Source organism: Camelina sativa, chromosome 20 (assembly GCF_030686135.1).
Source record: "Camelina sativa cultivar CO46 ecotype springtype chromosome 20, ASM3068613v1".
Lineage (NCBI taxonomy): Eukaryota > Viridiplantae > Streptophyta > Magnoliopsida > Brassicales > Brassicaceae > Camelina > Camelina sativa.
The window spans coordinates 32,200,717-32,219,359 of record NC_141899.1 but is presented as its reverse complement, the minus strand read 5'-3'; the positions used below and the strand labels follow the sequence as shown (position 1 = coordinate 32,219,359).

The 18,643-nt window shown below is 39.1% G+C and overlaps 1 protein-coding gene across 2 annotated transcripts; it reads right to left on the bottom strand.

Annotated features, from left to right (window-relative positions):
• Positions 1 to 1,323: 1,323 nt before the first annotated feature.
• On the bottom strand, positions 1,324 to 18,385 carry LOC147919734 (uncharacterized). Of its 2 annotated transcripts, none has more exons than XM_087505960.1 (7): positions 18,221 to 18,385; positions 17,859 to 18,135; positions 2,901 to 3,253; positions 2,687 to 2,813; positions 2,279 to 2,584; positions 1,972 to 2,193; positions 1,324 to 1,848 (listed from the first exon to the last, which is right to left on the bottom strand). In XM_087505960.1, the coding sequence occupies exons 2-7, from the start codon at positions 17,859 to 17,861 to the stop codon at positions 1,459 to 1,461; spliced, it is 1,401 nt and encodes a 466-aa protein (XP_087362086.1). In that variant the 5' UTR covers positions 17,862 to 18,135; positions 18,221 to 18,385; the 3' UTR covers positions 1,324 to 1,458. The 2 variants fall into 2 exon arrangements, with proteins under 2 accessions (XP_087362086.1, XP_087362087.1); XM_087505961.1 differs by lacking the exon at positions 18,221 to 18,385 and adding an exon at positions 3,558 to 3,901 and having other exon boundaries at positions 17,859 to 18,125.
• Between the last annotated feature and the right edge of the window lie 258 nt (positions 18,386 to 18,643).

The window sequence follows — 18,643 nt, the reverse complement described above, 5'->3', positions numbered from 1 at the left end:
TGCAGCTAAAAACTCGATTAGGGAGATTCTCCGGCCTGATGGCTCTCTCACTAAGGATTCAGATGAAATAAAGTTTGAAGCAGAGAGATTTTTTAGAGAATTCTTGCAGCTGATTCCTAGTGACTATGAGGAGGTTTCAATGGATGTTTTACAGGGTTTGATGCTGTTTCGCTGCTCTGCTGCTCATGATAGAGCAAATTTGATTCGAACAGTTTCTGCAGAGGAGATTCCGAAGGTTTTGTTTGCAATGCCAAATGACAAATCTCCTGGTCTGGATGGGTATATATACATCAGAGTTCTACAAAGCAGCTTGGGACGTTGTGGGTACTGAATTTGTCATGGCGGTTCAATCTTTTTTTGTCAAAGGCTTTCTGCCCAAGGGAGTTAACTCAACAATCTTAGCCTTGATTCCGAAAAAATCTGAGGTGAGAGAGATGAAGGATTACAGACCCATATCCTGTTGCAATGTCCTCTACAAAGTTATTTCAAAAATAATAGCCAATCGGTTGAAATCAGTGTTGCCAAACTTTATAGCGGGGAATCAGTCAGCGTTTGTTAATAACAGATCGCTTCTGGAGAATGTTTTACTAGCTACAGAACTGGTCAAGGATTATCATCAGGACTCAATATCAAGCCGCTGTGCTATAAAAATTGATATTTCCAAAGCATTTGACTCTGTCCAATGGTCTTTCTTGCGGAACACTCTTACTATGATGGAGTTCCCTCCTAAGTTTGTTAACTGGATCATGCTTTGTATCACTTCTCCATCATTCTCTGTTCAAGTAAATGGTGAACTAGCCGGGTTTTTCAACAGTAAGCGGGGGTTACGGCAGGGCTGCTCCTTATCTCCCTATCTGTTTGTAGTTGCTATGGACGTGCTTTCAAAATATGTTAGATGCAGCTGCGGCATCTCACCGGTTTGGCTATCATCCACGCTGTAAGAATATTGGCTTACACTACAAGAAAACACGTCTTTTGCGATGGACGAATATATCGCGAATCCCTCGCAAATCGACAAAAGCGAGATATTTGCGAGGAAAGTCCGTTCCTTGCAAATCGCGTCTCGCAAATCGGTCAACGTTGCAATTCCCTCGCAATTTTTGCGAGGAAACGTTGTCCCTCGCAAATCCCACGCATTTTCGAGGAACTACTTTTCTAGCAATATCCTAGCAATTGTGTTTCTAGTAAATCCCTCGCAAATTTGCGATGCTTTTGCAATTAATATTTCCGTCGCAAATTATAATAACGGTGAAAAAAAAAATTAGAATTTTCATTTTGTAAGCTTAATTAAATTAAACCTGTAATTATAATTAAACCTTGTACTTAAGCAAATTAAAGTTGTAATTAGAAGTACTAAATTTACAATAACAAAACATAATAACCGATTTTGTTCTACACAAAAATAGATGAGAGTTCATCAGTGTTACACTAAGTTTTACAAAACAAGTTCATCAGTGTTTACTGTCCGGTGGTTCCATCTCCGGTGGCATGTCTGGCCGGTGAATCCTCTCGGCGAAATCTAGCAGCAAACTCTGGATCTTTAGATGCAAGATAATCAAAGTATGCATCATAACTATGCATCTTCTCTGAATTTTCTTGCATCTTCAGATCATTTTGTTGCATCCTCAGCTCATTTTCTTGCATCCTCACTGCATTTTCTTGCATCGTCTGTGCATTGGCCTGTAGTTGAGTTGCCTGAGTTGCAAGAACAGCTTCGGCAGCAGCAAGCTTCGCAGCTAGAACAAGTGGATCTTCAGAAGGAGGAGGCGGTTGAACAATCTGAGCTGAAGATGCTTCTGCTTGCATGTTACCAACACCATATATCCGGTTCTTTTTCTTCGGAGCAACCTGCCAACAAAACATATACACACCATAAGTGTTTACACAAACATAAACATATACACACATAAGTGTTTACACAAACACAAACACAAATACAAACATTAACATAAACAATGAAGCATGTTTTACCTCGGTATAAATTTGGTTCTTCACAATTAGTGATAACCCACCAGAAGCACTACTCTCCATGTTATCCGCTGATATTAGCTCAGACTCAGCTTCAGCTATCTTTGACGACACTTCATTGAACACCTTCTCAGACAGTCCATCAACAAACGACCCATCAGGTTTCCTATGAGTGTCTTCTAGTAGTCGCAGGAAATCAGGTAGTGGCTCACCAGTACTCTTAGACTAAAAACAGAGAATTGAAACAACTATATTAGTATATTGTAGATATGATATGAATAATGAACTTGTGTTAAACAGAGATACTTACAAGCTTTCGTGCTCGGGCTTTAAAAGAGGTCTGACCAGAACGGTGCTTATGTATTCCGGTGCCATTAGGATCACTATAGCGAGCATTACGGCCATTGATACTCTTTGCTTCTGATTTTGGTTCACACCAAAACTTGACCAAGCCATCCCATACGGTAGGATCAAGCCACCACGGCATTGCATCATTACCTTTCTTCTTCCACTTACCCTTCCACCGAGACACTTGATCACACATCCGGGTCTTCAACTTCTTTTCAAACTCAGCTCTAACTCTTCCATTGATGGACGCATCCCAGTTATATGTTTGCTTGTAAAGACATAACACGAATCAGAATCAGAATCATAACAAGAATCAAATGATAAACAAACAAAATCTATAATTTATACACATCAACAATCTGTAACTTACCGCAAAAGTTTCAAACCACCGGTTTACAACCGGACCTGGTGTTTGGGTCCAATTGGCATGAGCTGATTTGAAATCTCTTTCAAAAATGGCCCAGATAGTAGCAGCAACCGAAGAATCCTGGTCAAACCTACAAAACATAAGATAAAAGGAATGAGGATCATTGAAAATACAAAACATAAAGATAAACTATAGGTTAGATACATAACATTCTCACCAAAGAGTATTTGGAGGTCGCTTAGGATCTAGTTTTGGTAAGCCAGCACGCCCGGGACTTGCAAGTAACTGTTCCAAAGTGAAAAAAGTTTGGGACACAGAAATACTGTTCATACGCGAAGTTGATTGCTGAGGAGGATTCTCATCATGCATCGCCGGAGAGCTTCCATGAGGATTATCAGCATGCATCGCCGGTGATGTACCTTGGGAAGAAGCGGGAGAAGGTAACCTTTGGGAAGGAGCAGAAGCTGAATGTGTCCTTCGAGAAGAAACTGGAGGACTTAACCCTTGAGAAGCAATGAAGTTTCTGTAAACGTTTTGGTTTACAGAAATGTTTTGGTCTCGAGAAGACATCTAAAAGCAGAAAAAAAAAACTGATTAGAAACACAAAAATTGAATCCCCAATTTCGAAAACCTAAAATCGAATTAAAAACCCCAAATTGAATCATAACCCTAAACCCTAAATTGAATCCCCAATTTTGATACCCTAAAATCGAATTAAAAACCTAATCGAATCATAACCCTAAACCCCAAATTGAATCCCCAATTTTGAAACCCTAAAATCGAATTAAAAACCTAATCGAAAAATAACCCTAAACCCCAAATTGAATCCCCAATTTTGAAACCCTAATTTAGAAGGGGAGAGGAGGAGACTTACCGGCAAAGAAAGAAGAGATCGAGTTGGAGATTAACCGGACAAGAGTTGCAGAGGACAAGAGAGAAGAGGAGGAGTAGGGTTCGAGAAGGGTTAACCGGGACTGAGAGAAGAGGAGGAGACTCAGCGGAAAAGACAGAAGAGATCGGAGAAGAGAGAAGAAATCGGAGAAGAGAGAAGAAATTGGAGAAGAAATCGGATTAGGGAACTAGGGTTTTTCTTTTGGCTGCGGATTAGTCGAGGTTTGAGCGAAGCTCAAACTAGGTTTTCAAGTTATATAGAAAAATACAGCGTCGCAAATCTCTCGCAAATATTGCTATGGATTAGCTATGGCCCCTCGCAAATCCCTAGCAAGCATATAAAAATATGTAATTAATATTTCCAGACATTGCGAGAGAATTGCGAGAGAGCATAGCTATGTTTGCGAGGGATTTGCTATGTTTTGAGTATTTTGTGATGGATTTGCGATAAATTTATTAAAATTTTACATTTACTAAAAATAACCAATTTAAATTTACTAAAAATTTAGTTTCCCACCAATGTGTGAAACTTTGGCTCATAAATAAGAATTCAAAATAAGATTATTTGCGAGCGAATTGCGAGGGACCGTAGCAAATCCCTCGCAAAGTATTTAGGGTTTAGGTTTAGAAATTGTTTTTTGTGCCCTATCTTTGATTATAAATCCTGGATTCATCTTTTTAATCATTAATAGTAATGAAATTAGTCTTTACGGTTTAGGTTCAAGGGTTTAAAGTTGTACAATTGCGAGGAATTGCTATGATCTGAGTGTTTTGCGATGGATTTGCGACTAGTTTGCTAAGAAGCTAGCAAATCAGTCGCAAATTTGTCGCAAAACCTGAATAACTAATTTATAAAAACTATCAAAATAATTTAAAATAATTAGTCAAATAAACTTTCAAGTATATTATAAGGTCCAATGGCCTCATCATACTCTTTTCTATCATAAAAATTTCCAAAATTGTCTAATTTTGCATCTTCCTCTAATCATTAACTATCTTCTACACTATATCATACATATGTTCATTACATTGAGACAAATATTTGACAAATATTTGACAAATATTCCAACATTGTCCAATTCTCTAACAATTTTGTGTTGCACTGCCCTATCTTTGATTATAAGTCTTGAATTCATCTTTTTAATCATTAATAGTATTGTAATTAGTCTTTAGGGTTTAGGGGTTAGGGTTTAAAGTTGTCATTTGCGAGGGAATTGCTATGATTTGAGTAATTTGCAATGGATTTGCGACTAATTTGCTTTATATATAGCAAATCCATCGCAAGCTTGTCGCAAATCTTGAATACCTTAATTATAAAAACCATCAGAATAATTTATTTCAGAATAATTCACCTTATGAACACATTGAAATATATTTCAGAATAATTATATTAAGTTTTGTAATATTTATATATATAAAAAAATTCTTAATTTTGCAATGGATTTGCTATGGCTTTCGTAAATCACTCGCATGTCCATAGCAATTTTGCTATGGATAATGTTTTCGCAAATGCGTCGCAATTTTGCGATTGATTTGCGAGGAAGGTGACTTTCCCTGTGAATTTGTCGTAAATGCCTCCCAAATGAGCAGCGAATTTGCGACGATTGGCTTCCTCGCAATTTTGCGAGGGCATTGCTAGGGATTTTTTGTTTCTCGTATTTTCCTCGCAAATCCACCGCAAATTTGCGAGAGCTGTTGTCCGTCGCAACAGTTCCTCGCAAAACGCGTGTTTTCTTGTAGTGTTAACTCACCTTAGTTTTGCTGATGATTTACTGGTGTTCTCCGATGGTTCAGTTCGTTCTATTGAAGGCATTGTTCAGGTGTTTGAAACTTTTGCCAAATGTTCGGGTCTGAAGATCAGTACGGAGAAAACTACAGCTTACTTTGCAGGGGTTTCTCCCGCGGTTTGTGATATATCATGGTTTTTACGGTTTTTAACCATGATATAAGTGTGCTTTTTGAGTCTTTTGATTTGTTTCTAGGTTGTTTTTGAGTCTTTATATGTTATCTAGGATTTTGGCACGGATGGAGCAAAATGGAACAATTTGGATCATTTTGGAGCATTTTACCGAAGGAAATCAAGTTGGAGTCGGATCAGAGTCCTAGCGTCGATCAACACCACTTAAAAGGGCATCGATCGACGCTCCTGTTTACCCGACGAGAGAACAAGAAATTGGAAGTTTTACAATTTTGCCCAAAGTCTTCTACAATTGCAACATAAGCCCCTGGACGTGTTTTAGGATGTATATATATATATATTGTTTTTGAGTTTCAGAAACCCTTAAGTTATCTTCTAGCAGTTTTTGAGAGAAAGATTATTGAGAGCTTTTCGGAGAGATAGATCTGAATTCTTTGTAGAGAGAAGATTCTTGAACTCCCTCTTCTACTTTTAATATCTATTGCATGTTATTCAGAAATAAGATTTGTTCTTCATTAAACATGTCTGAGTAATTTGCTTGTTAGGTTTAAGGTTTTTCATAGGGTTTTTATGATTTATTAGATCTGTGATTTTTAGGGTTCTTAATCTTTTATGATCTTCATCCTTGGTTGTTCTTCACAATAATTCTTGATTGATCACCTAGAATTGTTATCTTAAGGAAATAAATTGATATGAGAATATAATTGTTTTCTTGATTAAACCATTGATGAACAAAATTATTTCTTACAAAGAGATTTGAATTAATAGCTTTGTGAACTTATCTAAACCTGTTCTTAAAGCTGATTTTTAACTTAGAATTTTACAAAGAGATTTGGATTTTCTGGTTTTAAATTTAGATTATAATTGCAGTGAGAACTGATTATTTTACCAAAAGTTTAGAGTTCTAGATCTGATCTTTATTGCTTGAAACTTAATTAATTTATTGATTTAATATTTCATAATTTCTTGAGAAATTCCCTAGGCTTAACTCCTTTGATTTTCTGAACTCACAACACTTTCATTTAAATATTTGCATTGCTTTTTCATTAATTAAATTAACTTGTTTAGCGTAATTACAAAACTCTATAATCCATTGTGTTTGATCTTGAGTCTCTGTGGATTCGACCCCTAGTACTGCAATGATCTCTTGTTTGAGAGAGTAGCTCTAGGGATTAATTTGAGCTTATCAAATTTTGGCGCCGTTGCCGGGGACTCTCTGATCTACCATTAGATTTGAGTTTTTAATTTCGTCTAAATTTTTCTTTTTATTTTCTACTTACACGTTTTTGTTTTTTCTTCTCTTTGGTGTTTGAGGTGCATGCCTCCTAGACCTCACACAAGGAGCAACAAGTCTGGTCCTACTGTGAATCTTTCAAACCAAGAGTTGGGAAAACTTGAGCGTGAGAACAGAAAACCAGCCAAATCTCTGAAGATGGTTAATCCGATCATTCTGATGCGTGATGAGGCAGGTGTTCTGAGCGATCAAGAGAGCCACTTGCGCAATGAGCTAGGACAAAAGATTGATGCTGAAGGCAATGTGATTGCCGAACCTGTTGTCAACGAGCAGGCTGTCGTGAACCAGCAAGCTGGTGTCGTTGATGATCCGAATCTTGGTGTCGATCGACACCAACCAGGTGGTATCGATCGACACCCCCTTCCTGCAGACGGACGTGGAGCTGCCAACCACGTCCACAACCCTGTTCGACGATAGGAGCAAAACCAAGACCTGATCCAGACCATTGCTGACCACAACCAGGCTGATCTGGTGTATGAGAACCGGTCCGCTATTGTTCCTCCTCCATTCCAGAGGAACGATTTTGAGTTGAAACCTGCGTACTTTCAACTAGTTGGGCAGAGACCTTTCTCTGCTTTGCCCAATGAGAAGCTTTGGACCACATTGAGCATTTTGAGGATCTGGTGACTAGCATCAAGGCTAATGGGGTGACTGAGGACTACATCATCTGCAAACTCTTCCCTTACTCACTTGCAGGAGAAGCATCTCAGTGGTTGAAACAGCTGCCAGCTGGATCATTGACAAGTTGGCGTGATGTCAAGGTGGCCTTCCTCAACTACTTCTATGATGATGCAATGTCAGATGAGTTGAGAATCAAGCTGTCTTCTTTCAAGCAAAGACCAGATGAAGCTTTCAAAGCAGCTTGGGTGAGATTCAAGGCTTACCAAAAAGACTGTCACACCATGGTTTCTCAAAGGTTCAATTGCTAAGTATCTTCTTCAGAAGGTGTGACTGGGAGTATCAGTTGGCTTTAGATGCTGCAAGTCATGGGAATTTCAAGACAAGACTTCCAGAAGATGCTGAATGTTTGATTGAGAACTTAGCTGCTAGCAATAGTACTAAGAGAGCAAATGCTGAAAGGAAAAGATTACATGGAGGATATGATTCAAACCAGTTAGCTTCTGTTAATGCTAAGCTGGATTCAGTGCATAATCTCCTTTTGGGTAAGAAATCTGTTCACTTTGCTGCTGAAGTTGAGACATATGAACCAGAACCTGAACAAGGAGATCATGAGGAAGAGGAGGTGAACTATGTCTATGGGAATCAGGGACAACGGTTTGGAAATCAGCAAGGTAGTAGGCCTTACAGTGGAAACAGCCAGCGCAGTAACTTTCAGGGCAATTCTTCTGGTTTCACACCCAAACCTGAATATCAGAAGCAATAACAAAACAGTGGATACACAAGGACTTATGGCAACAATTCATATCAGTCTCCACCTCCTAAGTCAATTGAAACTAGTAAGATGGAAGCTATGCTTGAACAGCTTTTGCAAGGTCAAGAGCAAATGACAGTGACTTTCAATGGGAAGCTGGATAATGTCTACACTGATCTTAATGGGAAGTTTGAAGCTTTGAACATTCATGTCAAGAAGCTGGAAAGTCAGGTTGCGCAGACTGCTGGGTCTGTAAAAAGGCAAGAAGGTTATCTTCCTTCAAGAACTGAATCAAATCCTATAATATTCTTGCAATGCAGTGACTTTGAGAAGTGGCAAACAACTCCATCCTATACCCCAGAAGAATCAAACTGATGATCTACAGGAGTTGATTGATGTAGAAGACGAAGAGGATGTTTCTGCTGAGCCAGTATCGACCGACACACATGGGCATCGGTCGGCGCCCACACCATCCGAAGTTTCGGACAAAATCCCAGAACAAGGCATCGATCAACACCAACAAGGTGGCATCGATCGACACCCTTCACGGACCGAACCTAAACTCGCAAAATCTTCCACTCCAGTTGTAGAAAGAGTCTACACACCTAAGGTTCCATTCCCCAAGAATCCAAGGAAGTCTAAACAAGAGCTAGATGATGCTAAGTGCAAAGCCATGATGGATAAGCTTATTATTGAGTTGCCTTTGGTTGATGCTGTTAAGACTTCTCCAATGCTTAGGAGATATGTCAAGAGGATGGTAACCAAGGATTTTAATGCTGAGCAAGGAGTTATGATGATATCAGCCCAAGTCAGTGCCATCATTCAGAACAAGATCCCAGAAAAACTTCCTGATCCAGGGAGCTTTGTTCTTGATTGCACTATATTCACTGACAGATTTGCTAGATCTTTGTGTGATCTTGGTTCTAGTGTCAACCTAATGCCAAGATCAGTAGCACTCAGCCTGGGAATGACAGACTTCCAGCCTACTAAGCTCACTCTCATCCTTGCTGACTGGTCTGTTCGTATTCCAGATGGTGTTCTTGAAGATGTTCCAATTAAGATTGGTGAATGCTTGATACCTACTGATTTTGTGGTATTAAATTATGAGGAGGAACCCAAGGACCCTCTTATTCTGGGAAGATCATTCTTAGCCACTGTTGGAGCTATAATTGATGTGAAGAAGGGTCAGATTGGTCTCAACATTGGTGATTTACAAATGCGCTTTGACATAGAGAAGCTGGTTAAGAGGCCAACCATTGATGGCCAGACATTCTATGTAGACACATTGCCTAATCTGGCTGAAGAGATATTCCAGGAGCTGCATCCTGAGGATCTATTAGAGAGAGCATTGGTTGCTTCTGCTGAAGAAGCTGAGCATCTAGATGACATTGCTGCTGGGTATGTCAAACTGCTTGATGTTAATGAACAAGTGAAGAAGCTGGTTGCACAAGAGGAATTGGTTTGTACTTCTTCACAAGCTGCAAAGCTTTCTGATTGGAGTCTTGAAAAAGCTCCAAAGCTTGACCTCAAGCCACTTCCTGCAGGTTTAAGGTATGCATTTCTAGGTGAGAACTCTTCTTATCCTGTTATTGTTAGTGCTTCCTTGAACGATGCAGAGCTCACTTTATTGCTAAGCAAACTGCGCAAGTTTCGCAAGGCTCTTGGCTATTCTCTTGATGATATTGCAGGAATCTCTCTAGACTTATGTATGCATAGGATTCATCTTGAGGAGGGAGCTAAGACATCCATTGAGCATCAGAGGAGGCTGAATCCGAATCTGCAAGATGTTGTCAAGAAGGAGATCATGAAGCTGCTGAATGCTGGGATCATCTATCCAATATCTGACAGCAATTGGGTTAGTCCGGTACATGTTGTTCCTAAGAAGGGTAGAGTCACAATGGTGAAGAATGACAAGAATGAGCTGATCCCTACAAGGACAATTACTGGTCATCGGATGTGCATAGACTACAGGAAGCTGAATGCTGCAACAAGGAAAGATCACTTCCCACTTCCTTTCATTGACCAGATGTTGGAGAGGTTAGCTAATCATCCATACTACTGCTTTTTTAGATGGTTACTAAGGCTTTTTCCAGATTCCTATTCATCCTGATGACCAAGAGAAGACCACCTTCACTTGTCCCAATGGTACCTTCGCTTACCGCAGAATGCCCTTTGGACTCTGTAATGCTCCTGCAACATTTCAGAGATGCATGATGTCTATCTTCACTGATATGATTGAAGATTAATGGAGGTGTTCATGGATGATTTTTCAGTTTATGGATCTTCGTTCAAAAGCTGTTTGGACAACCTCTGCAAGGTGCTAGCTCGATGTGAAGAGAAGCATTTGGTACTTAACTGGGAAAAATGTCATTTTATGGTTAGAGATGGCATAGTGCTTGGCCACAGGGTTTCAGAAGCTGGAATAGAAGTTGACCGCACTAAGATAGAGGTGATGACAAGTCTTCAACTACTAGAGAATGTGAAGGCAGTGAGGAGTTTTCTTGGACATGCAGGATTCTATAGGCGTTTTATCAAAGATTTCAGCAAGATAGCAAGACCACTTTCTGCTTTGTTGTGCAAAGATGTCAAGTTTGAATTCACTGATGAATGTCGCATAGCCTTTGAGAGGATTAAGAAGGAGCTTGTGCGTGCACCTATTGTTCAGCCACCAGATTGGGATCTTCCATAATGTGTGATGCTAGTGACTTTGCAGTGGGCAGTGCTGGGACAAATAATAGATAAGAAGCTTCATGCAATCTACTATGCAAGCAGGACACTTAATGAGGCACAAAGAAATTATGCAACAACAGAGAATGAGTTGTTGGCTGTGGTGTTTGCTTTTGAGAAGTTTAGATCTTATCTGGTTGGTTCAAAAGTCATTGTTCATACTGATCATGCTGCATTAAGGTACTTGATGCAGAAGAAGGATGTAAGCCTAGACTTTTGAGATGGATTCTTCTTCTACAAGAGTTTGACATTGAAGTGAGGGATAAGAAGGGGATAGAGAATGGTGTTGCTGATCATTTGTCAAGGATTAGGATTGATGATGATGTCCCAATTCGTGATTGTCTACCTGAAGAGCATGTTTATTTCGTTGATACTGGGTTTCGGACTGATGACTTGAAGAATATGGTTTCAGATGCATATGGTGTCGATCGACACCAACCTAGCATCGATCGACACCCTTTGTTTCCCGAAACAAATTGGTCGAATGATGGGGATTTAGCTGCTGTGGCTAGCTCCAATCAACCTTGGTATGCTGATATTGCCAATTATCTTGCTGCAGAAGTAGAACCAGACAAATTCACAGGCTATAATAAGAAGAGGTTCTTAAGAGAGCTAAGGAGATACTATTGGGATGAGCCTTATTTGTATAAGCATTGTAGTGATGGTGTTTACAGAAGATGTCTAGCTGAGACAGAGGTTCCTGATGTTCTATTTCATTGCCATTGATCAGATTATGCTGGACAGTTTGCTACCTTCAAGACAGTGTCTAAGGTTCTACAAGCTGGGTTTTGGTGGCCAACAATGGTCAAGGATGCTAATGAGTTTGTCTCTAGATGTGATGCTTGTCAGCGGAAATGTCAGATTAGTAAGAGGCATGAGATGCCACAAAACTTTATCCTTGAGGTTGAAGTTTTTGATTGCTGGGGCATTGACTTTATGGGACCTTTCCCTTCTTCTTACAAGAATCAATACATCTTAGTGGCTGTTGACTATGTCTCCAAGTGGGTTGAAGCAATTGCAAGTCCAACGAATGATTCTGCTGTGGTTCTTAAGCTGTTTAAGACAATTATCTTCCCGCGGTTTGGAGTTCCTAGAATTGTCATCAGTGATGGAGGTAAACACTTTATCAATAAAGTGTTTGAGAAGCTGCTGAAAAAGTATGGTGTTCAACATAGAGTAGCTATTCCATATCATCCTCAGACCAGTGGACAAGTTGAAGTTTCCAACAGGCAGATTAAGGAGATTCTAGAGAAAACAGTGGGTGTTACAAGGAAAGATTGGGCTATGAAGCTTGATGATGCACTTTGGACTTATAGAACTGCATATAAGACACCACCTGGCACCACACCTTTCCATCTGCTTTATGGAAAAACATGTCATCTACCAGTGGAGTTAGAGCACAAGGCAGCCTAGGCAATTAAGTTGATGAATTTTGATGCCAAGACAGCTTCAGAGAGAAGGTTAGTGCAGTTGAATGAGTTGGATGAGCTGAGATTTCATGCATTTGAGAATTCCAAGCTGTACAAGGAGAGAACCAAGGCTTATCATGATAAGAAGATCATCTCCAGACAATTTGAGCCAAATGACCAGGTGCTCCTTTACAACTCTCGCTTGAAGCTGTTTCCTAGAAAGCTGCGTTCCTGCTGATCTGGTCCTTTTACTGTTCAAGAGGTTAGACCATATGGAGCTATTGTGCTGTTGAACTCCAAAGGAGAGAAATTTACTGTTAATGGCCAAAGGGTGAAACACTATTGGGCAAAAGCTGAGATACCAGACGGACACATTGTGCGTTTGGATGATGCACCCTCTGCCTAATCCGCTGCCAAGTCAAGCTAATGACTTAAAATAAGCGCTGAGTGGGAGGTAACCCACTGGTAGGATTTAATTATTTTTGAATTTTTGCTTTTAGGATTACTAACATATTAATTTTTGGTTTTGAGTTTTCATTTTTTGAGGAAAAAAAAAAACTGATGGGAAAAGTATCTATTATCATTGATCAGAGCTAGCATCGACTGATACCATTTAAATGGGCATCGGTCGACACTATTATGGACCAGAGACGAGAAAACGGGCCATTGGGTTTGATTTTGCTGTGTTTCAAGCTTATTGGGCTTGTGATCAAAAATGGGCCGGACCGAATAGAAGAAGCATCGATCGATACCACTTAAATGGGCATCGGTCGATACCACTTAAACCCGAGGAACAGACGATTAAAATCGCGAGTCTTCTTCTTCTTCCTCCATTCGACAAAATACAAGCTAACCCTAGATTGCTCATAACTCTCTCGATACAGCTCCGTTTTGAGTGATTCAAAGCTCTAATGCACTCGATTTTCTCTCCTCTACCTGGATCCGGTGTCAATTTTGGGTTTCGGAGTGATGGCCCCCAACAAAAAGCCGCGAACCGACGACCGCGAAGCTTCATCTTCTCGCTCCACTCGCCGTCCGCCTCCGCCAGCTCGGGCGACTGCTCCTCCGCCTCCACGACCTCTGACGAGAGCTTCCACGACTCTCCCTGATCTCTTTCTTCCATCTCCCATCCAATCTCGGTTCCATGGCCAAAAGAAGAGCATCAACCAATTCCAACTGAGAGAGAATGGCCCAAGAACAAGCTTCCTGAGCTTAGCAAACCTGAATTCATCAATAGGCTAGTGGGTGTTTAGGGAGATTATGAGATAATGCTCTACAATGCATGGCTGGGAGTTGAGATTGAGCCTAAAAGGTTTGTTGATCTTGTTATTCTTCATAGGTTGGAAATTCATGATGAGGTCTTGGCTTTGCTTGATAAGATGAGTTTAGGAACCATCTGTACTAGGCAGTATGATTTGTATCCGGACTCAGTGCGACAATTCATGGCATCTGTTGGGATCACTTATCAGAATGAGCAGGCACCAATGGCAAGAGACGGTGAATTGCATTTCTTCATTAACAGAATGCCTTATAGTATCACTTTTGCTCATATTTGTGATGTATTTCGTTGGACTCGATATTATCGGAAAGTTGCTTTGCCCAAGCATTATGAGGATCTCTCTCCTTTGTGGTCTTACATAGGACTTGGTGTGTATAATTCCAAGAAGATGCTTCAATCAGATGTCCGCCATCCTGTACTCAGATATGTCCTTAGAGCTGTTGCTACCACTTTTCAGTGTAAGAAGGAGCCTAACAAGATGAGAGCTGCAGAGCTTTACTTTTTGAGTTGTGGTGTTTGCAACATGCTTCCTTCTATGTCTATTGCTGAGCGTCGTGACCCTATGCTCCTCAACTTTGGAGCTGTTTTTGCACACTACTTGGTTGATCTGCAGACCAAGCCATTTCTGGGTACTGGAGCTAAGAAATAGGCTGTGGGGAGCCTTATTACTGCTATTCTTCAGTTCAAGAGAATTCCTACTGATGGTTATAGTGTTGTCACTAGGAGACATCTTATGGATGAGCAGTATTTGAGGAGTGCACACTGGCTGAAACCGGGTTTGTTGTGGAGGTTTGTTGATGACACAGGAGAGCACTTTGTTCGCCTTCCACGACCTGATCTTACTACCTTTGGTAGTGATCCTGAGCAGTTACGTTTTCTCCCTTCTGCAGATGACTACGTTGCTTTTGCTCCTTCCCGTCGCCATCGCACTCCGCGGACTACTTCTGCTGCTGCAGCTGCTCCTAACCCTGCTGGGGGTTTTGAGTTTGGTTCTTCGTCTGGGACCGCGACACTTAAGTTTCCAGAGCCACCGCAGGATCCCGCCACTATGGACCAGGGAGCTCATCAGACTTATGTGGTTTCTGCTTTGCGTGCCATCTGGAATGGCATGGCTCGACTTTCTCAGTGTGGCTGAATTCGTCCTACCAGGCGTACTAAGCGCAGGTCACCTTCGCTATCTTCACCATCTGCTGATCCTGTCTCCGATGATGATGTTGATGATGATGATGAGGATGATGATGATGTTTCTGCTGAGTTTTAGCTTCTGATCATGGTTTTTCTTTATCTTTTTCCCTTTTTAGGTTTGAGTCATTTTTATTCTTGCTTTGAGTCATTTTGTGTTTGAAAGTTGTTTGAACTTATGAACTATCTCTCTATCATGTTGCTTTTAACCTGTGTTTGTGTTTGAGTGCTTCTTAACAGAATTAACATCAAAGGATTGATCCAACAACACACACAACTAACTGCAACTAACAAGGAGATTCGGCCAAAAATTCACCACTCGCCAAGGGTATCGATCGATGCTGCCTTGAATGGCATCGGTCGGCGCCAATGGGTAACCCGAGAATCTGTTCAATTTTTCATTCAACTTTTCAACACATTTTTGTTTCTTGACTTTTCCCTTGCTTGATAACACTGGGGACAGTGTTGTTTAAGTCTGGGGGAGGTTAGTACTAACTACTAACTTGGTTTCTGTGTCTTGTGTCAAAACCGTATTTTTGTTTTTATTGAGTCAAAATTTTCAAAAATTTCTGTTGAATTATGATCTCTAACTAATGGTTCTTGTACTTTGGCTAACACTCTAATGATTCTTGACTAAGCTTGACCTCAGAACTGAAGTATGGAAAGACTATGAGCTGCATCAACAATCCTGAAAGCCCTTATTCAAAGGATATCTAGTTCAACCAACGCTGTCTCAAGTTTTATCAGGATTTTAACCAGACTTAATCTCTTACTTTGGAGTTGGACATCAGTGGACTAGACTTCTTCTTCGGGCCATACAAGACAGTGCACTTTTTCAAAGTATGTCTCCCCTCTCTCTTCCCTTCAGTGCTTAAAAAAAAATCAGAAAAAAAGAAGAGAGAATAAAAGATGAGATGATTTTGATCAGTCTAGAGAGGTAGGTAAATTACCAGTGACCTCATTATTCTACTCTTGAGTCAAATAATCACACAAAGCTTGGAAGCGAGGGGTAGGTAAATTACCGATGACCCTGGTATTCGCTTACACCTTTGATTAGAGAAAAAATAAGAAAAGAAAAAAATTGGAAGTGAGAAAAGGGAGAGAAAAGAGATGTAAGAAGAATGTCTTGGCCTGAAGAGAGTCCATATGCCAATGTTTGAATACACCAAGGTAAGAACTCACCTATACTTGCTTTAATTTATGTAATGAGATGGCAATGGTGAGACTAGAGATTCCAGAGGATTGTGGGATTTGAGTAAGGAATGTTGATGCTTTTCAATTGACAAAGTATATGAAGTAAGTTCTTGAGAGTCAAGGCGATGAAGAGTGCGAAGATCAGTTACCAGCAGTTGAGTGAATTCTATGTTTTCAAACCTCTTTCACAGGTCTAAGTTTATGTTTTGCTTGAGGGCAAGCAAAGGCTAAGTCTGGGGGAGTTGATATATCATGGTTTTTACGGTTTTTAACCATGATATAAGTGTGCTTTTTGAGACTTTTGATTTGTTTCTAGGTTGTTTTTGAGTCTTTACAGGTTATCTAGGATTTTGGCATAGATGGAGCAATATGGAACAATTTGGATCATTTTGGAGTATTTTAGCGAAGGAAATCAAGTTGGAGTCGGATAAGAGTCCTAGCATCGATCAACACCACTTAAAAGGGCGTCGATCGACGCTCCTGTTTACCCGACGAGAGAACAAAAAATTGGAAGTTTTACAATTTTGCCCAAAGTCTTCTACAATTGCAACATAAGCCCCTGGACGTGTTTTAGGATGTATATATATTTTTTTTGAGTTTTAGAAACCCTTAAGTTATCTTCTAGCAGTTTTTGAGAGAAAAAATATTGAGAGCTTTTGGGAGAGATAGATCTGAATTCTTTGTAGAGAGAAGATTCTTGAACTCCCTCTTTTACTTTTTAATATCTATTGCATGTTATTCAGAAATAAGATTTGTTCTTCATTAAACATGTCTGAGTAATTTGCTTGTTAGGTTTAGGGTTTTTTATAGGGTTTTTATGATTTATTAGATCTGTGATTTTTAGGGTTCTTAATCTTTTATGATCTTCATCCTTGGTTGTTCTTCACAATAAATTGATTGATCACCTAAAATTGTTATCTTAGGGAAATAAATTGATATGAGAATATAATTGTTTTCCTGATTAAACCATTGATGAACAAAATTATTTCTTACAAAGAGATTTGAATTAATAATTTTGTGAACTTATGTAAACCTGTTCTTAAAGCTGTTTTTTAACTTAGAATTTTACAAAGGGATTTGGATTTTCTGGTTTTAAATTTAGATTATAATTGCAGTGAGAACTGATTATTTTACCAAAAGTTTAGAGTTCTAGATTTGATCTTTATTGTTTGAACCTTAATTAATTTATTGATTTAATATTTCATAATTTCCTGAGAAATTCCCTAGGCTTAACTCCTTTGATTTTCTGAACTCACAACACTTTCATTTAAATATTTGCATTGCTTTTTCATTAATTAAATTAACTTGTTTAGCTAATTACAAAACTCTATAATCCATTGTGTTTGATCTTGAGTCTCTATGGATTCGACCCCTAATTACTGCAGTGATCTCTTGTTTGAGAGAGTAGCTCTAGGGATTACTGAATCTTTTCTTTCAAAGAAGATAGACCATAGTCTGTGACATCCCCATTCTTATTGAGCATAGTCCTTTCCAGATCAGAAGAACCGGGAATATTGGGTGCAAATGGTTGCAAGGTTGAAGAGATTAAACATGTTGAAAAAAATTATTCAAGCAACTTTCACCATTTGCGTTATAAAGGTTGAAGAGGTTGGAAAAAATTATTCAGCCCGTTCAACTCAATAAGTTGAAAAAATAAACTAATCCTACAGCAAAAATCTTCAACTTGTTAAACCACTATTTTGGAGATGAATGAGTTGAATATTATTCAACCTAATTTTGTTCAACCCATTTTTTCAATTTTGTGCATCCATTTGCAGCCTATATTTTCATAGCATTTGGACTCTACGTTCTGATATCATAGAAAAACGTGAATGAGTTTAAAACTACAAAACAAACTCAAACCACAAACCAAAAAAAAAATCAAACTTTAGTAAGTAGTCAATAGTACCATATCCGTAATGAGCCATCCGTGGAACAAGGGGATCTGTAGCACATTGAAAATTGAAGGGCAGGTGTTCTCTCGGAATGATTCAATACAATTCCATATGGGTTTTGGATGATACTTTTCAAGCTCCTGAATTCTCGAAACTATATCAGGGAAGCTCTCTCTTTCATTGTCTCAGGGCATTGTTCTTCTAATTTGTCTCTAACAAACAATAGCAATTCTGATTCTTTGTTAAAGTCGTTCTCAAGAATTACATTGTCTCTCAAGATGAGGGCATTGCCTAATTACAAACAAAAAAGAAAATAGAAACTCAGAATAAGCAAAATTCACAAATTCTAACCTAAGCGACTGGTCTTAGAACTTACAGATTGATATAAGTGATTCCAGTCCATCCCGGTTATGAAGGAGGATGCTCCTCTTTTCCCCAGAGAAATTAAAACCAGTGGCAGTAGAGTAGATGGAATCCTTGGAAAAGAGAATGAGAGAAAATGACAAATTTGGAATTATGAGATTTTGATTTCTTTGATTGCATAATTGTAATTTATTATTATTGTTTTATGGAAAAAATGTCATAAAAATTCTGAATTTATCAAAAGTATTGAAAGAAAAACATGAACTTTGCTTGTAGTAGATTAAATAGCTAATTTTAGTTGACTTTCAAATTATATGGTTAATTTTTATTGACTTGACCAAAAAAATCAAATCTTCAAATCAATTGATCATAAATAAAGTCAACAATGAAGACAACAACAAGTTACTCCTGATTACATTTATCTTCACGTTTTCAT

Coding starts and splice junctions, on each gene's coding strand:
- LOC147919734 (XM_087505960.1), bottom strand. Junction 2,814..2,900: donor CGACCTCCAAATACTCTTTG/GTGAGAATGTTA, acceptor TATGTTTTGTAG/GTTTGACCAGGATTCTTCGG. Junction 1,849..1,971: donor AGAACCAAATTTATACCGAG/GTAAAACATGCT, acceptor TTTTGTTGGCAG/GTTGCTCCGAAGAAAAAGAA.